Genomic DNA, 12,369 nt, shown 5'->3' on the forward strand with positions numbered 1-12,369 from the left:
CTGGAAAGCTTGACCTAAGGAAAATTTCTGTATGAATGTCAATTATCACACTCCTGGGGAGTAGGTCTTGAAACCAGCTCCAGTTTACAGTATGAAACTCAGGCCAAATGAGTTGCTAATAACTTGTTCAAGGTCACAATCAGAACTGAGACCCAAATAGCCTGCTCCGTGCTCCTCCAACCTTTCTTTACAAGACCCAGACTTGTCAGTTCAAATGCCACGTTTTGAAACTTTCAAAGGAAGGATTTTACTTTTCTCTCTGTGGGTGTTTCATTGTAACAACACGGGATGGATTAGATTCTCTTTGTGGATTCTTTCTTAAAGAATCAGCTCCTCACACCAGACATTGATGAACGTGAACTATACAATGTGTGGGTGGATATGGGAGGGAGGGAATGGGAGAGGATGAAGAAACAGATGCTAAGGTACAAAAGGAAATATAATTATTACCTGATGCATGTAGATGTAACCCCTCCATATATCACCTCTATAATGACAATAAAGTAAGTTAAAAAAAAGAATCAACTCCTTTAGGGAGCAGCTGAAGTCTGGAGATGACATCCACCTTCATGAAGAGACACTAAAACTAGCACGTTAGGAGCAATCAGGGGCACAGAATCTGGACCCCATGAGCAGCTGAGTGAGTCAACTGATGGATGAAGGGAAATTGTATGATTAGGAAATGGTAATTTTTGTAATAAGAGGAAAATAGATTTGCCTATTGCCAGATAGTCACAGCAATCTTTACATTTCTTTATCTCTAGACAAAGACTTAAGTCAGGTAACAGGCTCTTCTATTATCCACAACTCACATAGCTTGGAGAAATAGTGCCCCCCAAGGGCCACACAAATATTGCTTCTGGGAGTTGTAGCTTAGGTATAAAAAATGGTTTCACAACCAGAGAAGTTGCATTCAAGATCCAATTCAAATTTTCCACATTTACTTCCCCTCCCCCTACCCCATCTTCACAGTGGCAGTGTTCATTTCCCTCCCAGTCTCCAGTCTTCTAAGCTTCTACCTATCTGGTGATCCACTTAACCCCAGGGAAGAGTTTACTGCCTGACAATTTCACAAACTCTTGGCAATCTTCATGGAAAAAATCCAAAACAAAACAACTGAGCACACTTACCCTCCTCCCTCCCCCTCCCCCACCCCGACAGCCATATCTGAGAACTGTCCTTGCTACTGTCCCCACTAGATCATCTCCCCAGTGGTCTTGGGAGAGAATCTGAGATCAAGGCCATGTCTGCTGCTGATATCCTTGGAATACACAGATGCAGTGAAACCTTGAGCCTCTCCACTCAAGATAAGACTTCCCTCCCTTCCAGGCTTTATCTACCCTACCTGACTTCACTTTTTCTGCCTAATATTTAAAGGGACCTTAAGTGTAAGGGGTTGTGCCATTTTCTCTTCAGCTGGGCTGAAGGGGACATGGTTGCCCTTCCCTAGTTTTCAGCCCAAATAAAACCTGTTGGACTGTTGAGTTTGTCTTTCTGCACTTTTTTTCCCTAACAAATCTACCTTACAAGTCTTAAAAATCTTACAAATGACCTCCCCTCAGCTGGAAGCTGGCATTTCAAGAAAAAGGAGCCATGCCATTAGAATAATGGGATTTCCTAAATTACAGATGTTCATATATCCTAGTTCAAAGCACGGGAGATGGTAGAGGCAAGAAATGTATGTACTTGCTGAAGATGGTTCTAGAAGCCAAACAAGAGGCTAAAGTTTAATCCGGAGGAGGGTGTACTCTTCTATAGTTAAGGGTAGAGGAAGCTGATAGAGAGGGCCATGATTTCTAACCATAATTTCATCTCAGAATCATGGATATGAAACTTAGAAATTCAGGGCCTATGGGGGTAGTGGTGGTGGTTCACTCCTGTAATCCTAGCTACACAGGAGGCTGAGATCTGAGAATCATGGTTCGAAGCTAGCCTGGGTAGGAAAGAGTCTTAGAGACTCTTATCTCCACTGAACTACCAAAAACAGCCAGAAGTGGAGCTGTGGCTCAGGTGGTAGATCACTCAAGGCTGAGTTCAAGCCCCAGGACAGGCACACAAAAAACCCAGCCCTTAAAATACAAATATAACAATCCAGTTTCTAATTTACACTAAGACCAAGTTAGAATCTCTTGATACCAGTACTATAAAAAGGCTTGGGGGTGATTCTAGTATGCAGGTTTTATATAACATTATTATGGAAAAGAGGATATGGCCCAACTGAGTTTGGAACTTATAGATTTCAGTGGTATTCATAGAGTAGTGAGATACTTTTCAGCAGCACTAAGCAGTCACAGATTTGTATTTGTGAAGGTAGAGAACAGAATGAGGGTGTGCAAACTGTAAATGAGCAACATGGAGACAATGCAGTTGAGAGTGTTGGTCCAAATAGTTAAAAAGTTAGTCCTGGAGACTTGACACAGGGCCTCAGAGTGACTGATGGAGAAAAAGTTCAGCTATAGAACAGGTAAAGAGGGTCCCAGAGTAGCAAAAGGATGCCTGGGAGAGAGTCTTTGGTGATGCATTGCACTTACGTGTCTTCTTGGTAGGCTTCTTTATATAAAGACAATTGCAACCAGTGATGCTCCTGTTGATGAAATTTTCCCCATATACATTGTCTTAGGCATCACTGGTAGAGTCTGTGTTTCTACTGATCATGTATTTTTTCCCATGTTTTATAATGTTGCAACATCTTGGAAGATTGGCAGGCCTGCTCTTCCCAGATTCAGCTAATTCCTGGAGATAGCCAAAGTTTCCATAAATTTCCCATTAGTATACAAACCAACCAACCCAGAGTCCGTATTCCTTAAGCAACTCCTTCTCCTCAACTTTCATTCTCCAAGCTAATATTTCCTTTGTCCTAAACACCCCAGGACAAGGTTCTTGGGAATTAGAGACTAGCCTTGTCGACCAGCCCTCACTGACATCAAACTAGCCCAGTCTGAACCTGCTCAGGTGTTTTCTGCCCTCACCTCGTGTGTTCCTTCCCACAAACACTACCATGAAGGCCCTGGGCAGTGCTTTTGCTGGCTTCTCCATGTCCTTTGCTTCTCATGGTGTGGCCCTGTCAGGTAAAACACTTTTCTAGGAAAGTTAAGCAACTAGCTCGTCTTCCACATGCACTTGCTTCCTTTTCTGTCACCTTCAATACCTGGTTAAAACCAATTCCAGGTGCCCAGTCTGAACCTCTGTTAAATATTTTAGCACTTGAAATAAAAGCCAATGCTACATCCCATCCCTGCAGCTGATTAAACAAGAGTTGAGTTGGTTCTTCCTCTTTTCTTCTTTCTTTCCAGCACTGGCTGAGACTCTGGCTTGACAGTATTCCTGGACATGAGCATTGTTATTTGGCCAATAACTGGGCATTGCATATGGTTTGCTGGAGTTTGTACAGGCAAAGTTGCTGCTTTTTGCAAAGCGTTATAAATTCTAAAGCCATCTCTGGCTCTAGTATCATGGTTTTCTACAAATAACAGCATTATTTGGCATTGCTGATCACTCTCTCCTCAAAATTCTTTCTTTGGTTTCCATGGTACCACAGTTTCTTGGATTTTTTTGTCTACTTTTCAGATTGCTCTTTTTTACTGAGTGTTGTGCATTCTTACCCCTCCACCTCTTTTGTATTTTTATTTCAAAAGTATTTATTTTATGAGTAACACATATGTACACAAAGGAATTTTTCAGTGAAAATAAGGGTCCATTGCACATCTATTTTCCAGGCCCAGTCTTTTCCTTTCATGCAAATGTGTGTGCATGTGTCCATATAAAACACTAGAATGTATACAGACATATAGTTACACGCATTGCACCTTTTTTATACAAAGGTATTGTATATAAAGGTATTAACATTGATCTATTCATTCATTCCCTTAAAAATGTATTGAGTAGCCACTTTGGGTTAGACTGGGAATTCCATGGTAAGTAGAACACATAGCCTTTCACAGAGTTTACATTATGTTGGGAAGAATAATTGCTAAATAAAACACAAGTGAGAGGACTTCCAATAATAAAAGAGAGTTATTAATTAATTCATGATAATATGAGGGAAGGCAGGGAGGTGACATTATACAGGGGTGGTCCATGGAGAATTCTTTGTGGAGTCAGTAGTTGAGTTGAGAAGCCAGCATCAAAAGCTCAGTGGGAAGCACATTCCAGAGATGAAATGAAAGGTTAAATGGTCAGATATGTTAAGAGGTAAAATATAAAAATGACCGCTTCCTATTTTGTATTATGCACTTTGCATTTTCATGTAATAATATATACAAATCCTAGTTCCATACCTATCACAGATAAAACTACTCCATTCTTTTTTGGCAACTCAATAGGATCAAAAGATAGGGATAATAAAAAATGTACCTAGCCAATCTTACATTGGGGATGGGGAGAAATTACAGATCAACAGAAGAAACAAGTTCTGGTATTTGATTGTTCACTGGGATAAGTATAGTTAGCAATAATATCATGTGTGTTTCAAAATAACTGAGAGAATTTTAAATATTTCACAGCAAAGGAATGATAAATACTTGAGGTGATGGATGTACCAATTATCCTAATTTGATGGTTGTATAAACATCCTGTCAAAATGTTATGCATACATACAAGAATATATGTATCAAAAATTTACATTGCATTCCATAAATTCATACAATTATTGCATGTCAATTATGAAAACAAATTTACAGCCTCTTGCTCTTACAAGTCATGATGAGCTGAACATTCTTGAACTGTTCTCCCCTCCAGGCAAATAAATTAATAGAGTCAAATGTTGCAAATAAAATGATGAAATGAATTTAAATGCCACTAATTTTAGTTAATACTGCCCACTTGCTGTGCATAGCAGTTGTAAAAACTGTACTCTTGCCAGCAAGGCTGGAGCATGCCTGTTTTGCACTGTTCTCCTCCCCTCCCAGCAACCTAGGCATCTTTTAGAGTATTGTCAGTTGACAACTTCAAATACCATTATGCAATTTTATTTGCATTTCTCTTAGGATCTGACTGAAACTCTTTTTCTCTGTGAAAAAGGAATTTGCACTTCCATGTTGTATGAACAGTTGTCCATGTTCTTTGCTCACTTTTCCTTGGGCTACTTAGTCTTTTTTTCTAACAAGTTAAAAAATAATCTACTTTCATGTATCAGCACAATGTCTTGCTAGAGAACATACAGTACCTTCTTCCATGTAGCCCTTCACTACCAATAAGAGCTAGTCTTGATGATTATTTTCTAGAATGTACCTTAGTCTTCTTTATCTTGAGGTTTTGTATTTGCTGTTCCCTGTACTTTGACTCTCCTTTTCCAGTGCTTGCTGCTACCTCTCCCAAACTACCACATGCCAAAGCTCCATAGACCAATTCCAGGTCTAGGTTAGAATCTTGAGTTTTGTAGAATATTGTATTTTTCCCAGTGTAATGGCTTTCATCCACAGTGATATTGTTGCCTGTTTGTCTTAATCTCCCAGACTTCAAACTCCAGATGAGCCTCAGATTCATTCCTTCAAGAATTTGGATAGGCATGAGGAATACAGTGACACTATAATTGCTACTGGATTCCCAACTGTCTAGTTCTTGGCATCTGTTTGTTGCATCTGTGGGAGAGTAAATAAAGTCTAGAGCTGAAGTTCTGTGCCAATTTGTGTCTTTGTGAGGGTACATTGAAGTGACATTGTACAGAAACAGTCACGTCAAGGCAATTTATTCTCTCTAGTCATTTTTCACAAGGCAATGTGAAGAAACATCTCAAAATTTCCTCTCCTTTTCAACACAGCACTGCTTCCTACAAGCGTCAGGTGAGTAAAAATACTTCAATGGACTCCAATTCTTGCACACAGCTCCGTGTCTACCCTGGGATCCATCCCTATAGATCTGGCACTAGCTTCTTTCCTGGAGAGGGGAATTCAGGAACTGGAGCGCAAAGAGACATCTGGTTCATCGACAGGGCCCTGATGGTATTGTCTTAAATAATAGACCATGGGTATGTAATATATATGGAAAATGGTTTTAGGACATTTTCAAAAATTGCAATAGAGAAAATAAAATCAACCCATATTCTCACCACACAAGGAGATAAATAATGATCGTTTTGGTGTGTTATAAGCACTTTGTCTTTTGTATACAGATGGGCACGTGTACCTACATGCACTTGACGTTTTGGGGGCCACTCATTGAGCTCGTCCCTATTTGTTGTTCCATATTTATTCATTTGGCACTAAATGGTTGCCACTTGTTTTTCTTTTCTTTCTTTTTAGGAGATCCATACGAATCTCTGTGTGGCTCATCTTAAGAGCCCAGAGAACAGGAAGAGAAGCCTTAACACATCATTTTGGCTTGGCCCTAACTTTGCAGTGGAGGAACTGAAGCCTAGATTCGTGTCTGTCCCTCTCTCAGAGTGTCACTGGCCCATCCCGAGGTGGCGGCTTATCAGAACAGCCACTGTTCATTCCTCCCCGTCCTCCCGAGCTCTCCCTCTCAGCAATGGCACCACCACCCACCAAATGAGCTGGGTTAGAAATGGTCTCTAACTCCTGCTTCTTCCTCATCCCAAATCTATCCAGGGGCCCACGAGTCGCTCCTTCCGCATCTTTCGACCCTCTTTACGTCACTCGTTTCCCACAGGGACACGCTGGCTCAGTCTCTGCTGCATGTCACCGAGGACGTGGCGACCAGTTCCCCCACGGAGCTCCACGTCTTGGCTCTCAAGAGAGCCGACGTGCGCAGGCGCGAGCCACCACTCCATGACTTCACGCCAGGAATTCAGATCCTTTAATGGTTTCCAAGGCCCTCAGGGGACGCCCAGGCATTGTTCGAGCTTCTCATCGCCTGCTTTACCTACCCTCACCCTCCACTTCCCCCTCCAAGATGTTTTCCCAGGCTCCCCTCAGCCCTTCACACCTGTAGCACCGGGATGGTTCTCGGAGCCACTGGCCATGTCTTCTGCTTCCCCCTCGGGCCTGCCCATCTTCACCTAAGGGGCGCGGCGCCTTCTTCACTGTGCCATGATCTTGTACGGGGCCAGAATGACGGGGACAACGCAGCGACCACGAAACCCAGGCCTGGGCTTCTCCACCATCCTGTGTCAGCCAAGCATGGAGGGCGGGGACGTCCAGGGTCCTCTCTCCCCTAGCTGGGATGGGATGGGGGTGGGGGCCGGGGGTGGGGAGCTCTCCCTACGCAAACCCCTGCCCAGTCTGGCCTGCCCTCCGTTGACCCTCCGCGTTCACACAGCCGCCCCCCTGATTCCCGGCTTGCCCCATCCCCGGGCACCCCAGCACCCTGCGGATGGCGGCGGTGATCTCGCGGTTGCGCAGGCTGTAGATGAGTGGGTAGAGCAGCGGGGTGACGTTGGTGTAGACCAGCGCCAGGGTGCGGTCCAGCCGCGGGGAGTAGCTGGCCTTGGGGCGCACGTACATGAAGGTGGCGCAGCCATAGTGGAGGAAGGTGACGGCCAGGTGCGAGGCGCAGGTGGAGGCGGCCTTGCGCCGGCCCCCGGAGGCGCGCAGGCGGCGCAGGGCCCCGGCGATGGCCGCGTACGACGCCAGGATGAGCGCGGAGGGCAGCAGCAGCAGCACCAGGCAGGCGCCCAGCAAGGGCAGCTCGTCCGCGTAGCTGCGCGTGCAGGCGCGGTGCAGGAGCGCCGTGATGTCGCAGAAGAAGTGCACCAGCAGGCAGGAGCCGCAGAAGGGCAGATGGAAGACGGCCGCCGTGAGCCCCACAGACACCGCCAGGCCCCCCAGGCAGCAGGCCAGCGCCAGGCGCGCGCACAGGCCCGGGGTGACCACGGCCGCGTAGCGCAGCGGGTGGCAGATGGCCACATAGCGGTCGTAGGCCATGGCGGCCAGCAGGAAGCACTCGGCCCCGCCCAGGGCCACGAACATCTGCATCTGGAGCGCGCACCCCAGGAAGGAGATGGGGCTGCCCCTGCGCTGGCCGGGCAAGGTCAGGTCAGCCAGCGATCGGGGCACCACCACCAGCGTGTAGCAGAGCTCGATGGCCGACAGCTGGCAGAGGAAAAGCAGCATGGGCGGCCGCGTGGGCACCGAGGCCACGGCCACCAGAATGAGCAGGTTCCCGCTCACGGTGGCCAGGTGCACAGCCAGCAGCAGCAGGAAGAGCCAGGGCCTCAGGCGGGGGAACTCGAAGAAGCCCTGGAGGAGAAAGCCACAGGGCATGGTGGTGGCGTTGGGGCGGTCCATGCGCAGCCCCGCCGGCATGCACCTGTGGAGAGATGGAAGGAAGATGATTTCTCAGGGTGTGGCCCAGCAAGGGTCCTGTGGGAGTCAGAGAGGGGGGCCGGGGCTGGGACTCTAGGATGGAGACCTTTGAAGGTGGGCAGAGGACTCAGGGGTCGGTCCCAGGAGCAAAGGCTTACTGACTCCCTCAGAAAGATAAAATTACAATTGCGGAGCCATCTCTGACTCCTGGATTGGAATCTCCTTAGCTGCCTTCTGAACTTGAACTTTCTTTCTCAAGAAGTCTTGATTTGACCTCATGGAACTCACAGTGCCGCCATGCTTAGTATTTTGTGCCTTCTATCTAGCCAGGATAACTCCCCTGCTTCAGTCCTCCAAGCCAGGAAATGTGTCTTGAACCTCTGCTTCTCTATCCTCCTCCCTTCCCCACTCTTTCATTACTGAATTACCTTCTGTGATGTCTTTCATACGACCAAAAGAATGCAGTGCCCGTGAGGGACTTGTTTATATTTATTGGTGATACTAGGGATTGAACTCAGAACCTCAAGCCCCTCTGCTTCCCCTGGGGATTTCTGTTCTAGATCATTTCATACAATGTCATAATCTTTTCCAACCCCCCTCCTTCTTTTTTTCCTCCCTTCCACCCTTCTTCCCTTCCCTTCCTTTTCTTTTTCTTTCAGTACTAGGGGTTGAACTCAGGAGTTTCTTGCTTACTAAACAAGCACCCTGCCATCTGAACCATGTCCTTCTACTTTCCCACTTACCCCAGTCCTTTTCCCTTTTAGTTTGATTTTTCAGGTCTGACTCTATTTCTCTGTCAGGCTTGAGACTGTGATCCTCCTATTTGACCCTTACGAGTGGCTAGGATTATAGATCTAATTCTTCGTCTCCAACTTCATGATCTGAAGGAAGAAACATAGAATTGGGTTAGGGCTGAGTTTAATTGCCCAATGAAAGTTGGAAACCAAAGTCTGAATTCCTGATACTGAATCTCGAACTTTCCATACTTGTACAAGGTTTCTGGAATGGAGTCACAGGAGTAAATCAGACAATCCGTATTCATTTAGCCTTGGAGGCCCAGATCTGTGCCAAGCACTGAGGTAGACACTCAGGCAGCAAGGATATCTGTGGGAGGGCCGTGCTGGGATCATCAGGAACAAAACGTCCCTGACATTTTGATGAATACTCTGTCAACAGGAGAAATGGTGGCGTGCTTCTTCTCTGACTCACCTTTCAGAGTGAGTAGTACCTTCCAGATTTGCCACCGGACCCCTGTTCCTCTCAAGGCATTATCCCGTGACTCATTCTACAGCAACGCACTGACAGCGCATAGATTGCTCTCCTCAGGGCCCCCTGGAACAGAGCAGAGGTGAGGAGGCAGAAATGTGGGGGGGGTCAAGTGACCCGGAAGAGGATATTTGAGTTTTGCAATAGATATTAGTGCTATCTATTTTTTTATTTCCTTATCTCTTTTCGAAGTTTAATCCTAGCCCTCACTAAGACTTCTTATCATCTCTGTTTCTGATCAGTATTGGAGTTGTTGTCCAACAGAGTGCAATCATGTAAGGGCAATGTGTACGCTGGAGGAAAGAGCTAGAAGGAATGAGGAGCACTTGGGTTTTTGCTATGGAAGTCTCCCTTTTGAGGGCTTCTTTATCAGTACTACACTGTGCCTTTGTCCCACATGGGAGGAAAACTTTCAAACCCTTGTTACAGTGGTCTGGAGGATGAGTAGGGTAGATCTGAGAGTCGTGGAAACTGAGGAAGATTTCTCCAGGGGTGGTAGAATCATCTCCCCTTTCTACCTTTTAAACATACACATATGTATATATGTGTATGTACACACCCACGTTCTGGGGAAGTATTCTTCCCTCTAGTAAGAAAATATAACAAACCTGAATTTAGCTCCTCTTCTTGGCCAGGTATAGCTTAGATGTAAATATAGGTAGGAGGGAGAGAAGTTTGCCTCTCCTGGGGTTTTTGAGTGGGATGAAACTCCTAGAGAGCTCATCTCTTCTTCTTTTTCATCTTCTTAAAGCTGGGTGAGTACAGGAGAGAGAGACAGACACGATTCAGTAATTTTTTATTTTTTATTTTTGCATGCTCATTCTGGAAGAAATATAGACAAGAAAAGTCAGGTTAGAAGCTCAAAGATCATGTTTTGTTTTGTTTTTACACAGGCATATAAAGCTAGCATAATAGGCCAGTTAAGTCGGGAGAGAATAACTACTTCTGGGTACCAGTGGTTCACACTTATAATCTCAGCTAGTCAGGAAGCTGAGATCTGGAGGATCTCAATTCAAAGCCAACCTGAACAGAAAAACCTATTAGACAAGAACCATTTCCAATTGACCAGGAAAATGCAGGACTGGAGATGTGGTTTGTAGCAACAGCCATGAGCAAGAAAGACAAGCAGAGAGTGCAAGTCCTTGAGTTAAAGCCTTAGGACTAGGGGTAGAGAGGGGTAGGAGAAAGCGATAGAAAGAGAGTTGAGGAAGAGGAGGAAGAAGAAGAGGAGGAGGAAGAGGAGGAGCCCAATTAGTGTATCTGCTCTACTTATTTTTTTTTAGGAGTAATTGTCACAATGATAGGAATGTATTATAGAAGCACCTTTTGAAGAGAATGAAGAACAGATTTTTCAAAGCTTCAGTGATTCAAATTTAGCCCTATACTAACAGGAGAAGCTGGGGGTAGAGGGAAGGGGTACAAGAACTTTCTAGACCTATATCACCTCCTCCCAGTGGCTGGAGTACAGATATGCTCCCTCTTCCAAGAAATTAACAGTACCAGCAATCATAACCAGCATTTAGGAGAATGCCAGGAAAATGTTCTTAAGGACCTTCCTTACTCAATGAATCCACTTAATCATGGTGATCTCCCAGTGAGGCAAACAGACTCTTATTATAGCTATCTTATAGATGAGGAAATTGAAGCCTAAATAAATTAAACGTCTTAAACCTTGTTAGCAGTAAAGCCAAATTTTCACTCAAGCAGTCTATCCTCTGATGATCTTTGGTCTTAGCTACTTTTTCTTATTTATCTCCCTCCTCAAACTCTTCCCTACTGCACACAAATTCTACCTCTCTCCATGTCTCCCCCTTTCCCCAGAAGTGACCCACAGTCTCCTAGACATATTTGTCCTCAGATTTGCCTTCACTAAAATTTTGTCTGAAGGACATGTGGATGTGAGCATTAATGCAGATAATTTAAGAAATCCAATCTAAAAATAATTTCTCCTTAGTGTTGACATTCAGCATTGCTGTTGTGATTGTTCTGGCAGATTTGCTTTTCTAATTGTGCAAGGCTTCACAGACAACCCAGAGTCACGGCTGGCTGCTGGCCCGGGACATCTGGATGTGGTTGGAAGCCTGGCTGAGCTCAAGATACAGAAATGGGATTCAATTTTGTGGTGCAGACTAATGAAAATTATCTGCAACAATGATCGTTTTCATTGGCCCTTTCAATGGCCAATCAAAACACTTCCAAAAGAGATTGAGGAACTGGAGTTGTAACAGAAAGGTCAGGCCCCTTCAGATCTGGAGAATTCCATACCATGCTGAGCTGGAATGGGAACCTCAGGTCACATGGTCTAGAACTCATGCTATGGCAAGTGACAAGACAAGAGAGGTCACTCGCCAGCCTGGGACTTCACTGCTGTAAGTTGGTGGAACTGAACTAAAGACCTTGACTGAGTAGATCTATTAATGCTGAAAAAAATTCCAGGTAGAATGGAGCCTATTGATAAAAAAAATTGCAGCTTACAAAAGACCAAAAGAACAGAATTATATCCCTATCCTTTAGGAAGTTAAGGTGAGAAGATTGTGAAAATATTGCCTAACTTTATCTAGTGACTTGTCACAAGCCTCTGGTCTATGACTTTTTTTTAAAATAAATAATACGAACTTACAAAACCTATTTTGTCCAATGCTTTTTTTTTTTTAAGAGCAACACACGATACATCAGAAGATGAGATGTATACTGTAAAAGTTCTTGTTAAAGAAGTGTCAAATGTTCTGTGCTGTGTGGGGATGCTTGGTTTGGAGGAAAGAGCAAGTTAATTAACTCTTCCAAAGGCCCAACCTCCTCAGTGTTAAGTCCAACAAAAGTGGGACTTGATAAAGATTCTACAAGAGAATATGGAAAAGCTTCTAGGACAGAGGTGGCCTGTAGCAGGATCATGAGAACAAAG

The 12,369-nt window shown here is 44.8% G+C and overlaps 1 protein-coding gene across 1 annotated transcript; it reads right to left on the reverse strand.

Annotated features, from left to right (window-relative positions):
* Nucleotides 1–7,157: 7,157 nt before the first annotated feature.
* On the reverse strand, nt 7,158–8,183 carry LOC138810219 (olfactory receptor 10AC1-like). The gene has a single exon (XM_069997381.1). The coding sequence runs from the start codon at nt 8,181–8,183 to the stop codon at nt 7,158–7,160; it is 1,026 nt and encodes a 341-aa protein (XP_069853482.1).
* Between the last annotated feature and the right edge of the window lie 4,186 nt (nt 8,184–12,369).

The sequence above is a fragment of the Dipodomys merriami genome, unplaced genomic scaffold, assembly GCF_024711535.1.
Source record: "Dipodomys merriami isolate MVZ:Mamm:240054 unplaced genomic scaffold, mDipMer1.0.p SCAF_5, whole genome shotgun sequence".
Lineage (NCBI taxonomy): Eukaryota > Metazoa > Chordata > Mammalia > Rodentia > Heteromyidae > Dipodomys > Dipodomys merriami.

Excerpts from the sequence above, each read along its gene's own strand:
- LOC138810219 (XM_069997381.1), bottom strand. The coding sequence starts at position 8,183 with ATGGACCGCCCCAACGCCACCACCATGCCCTGTGGCTTTCTCCTCCAG.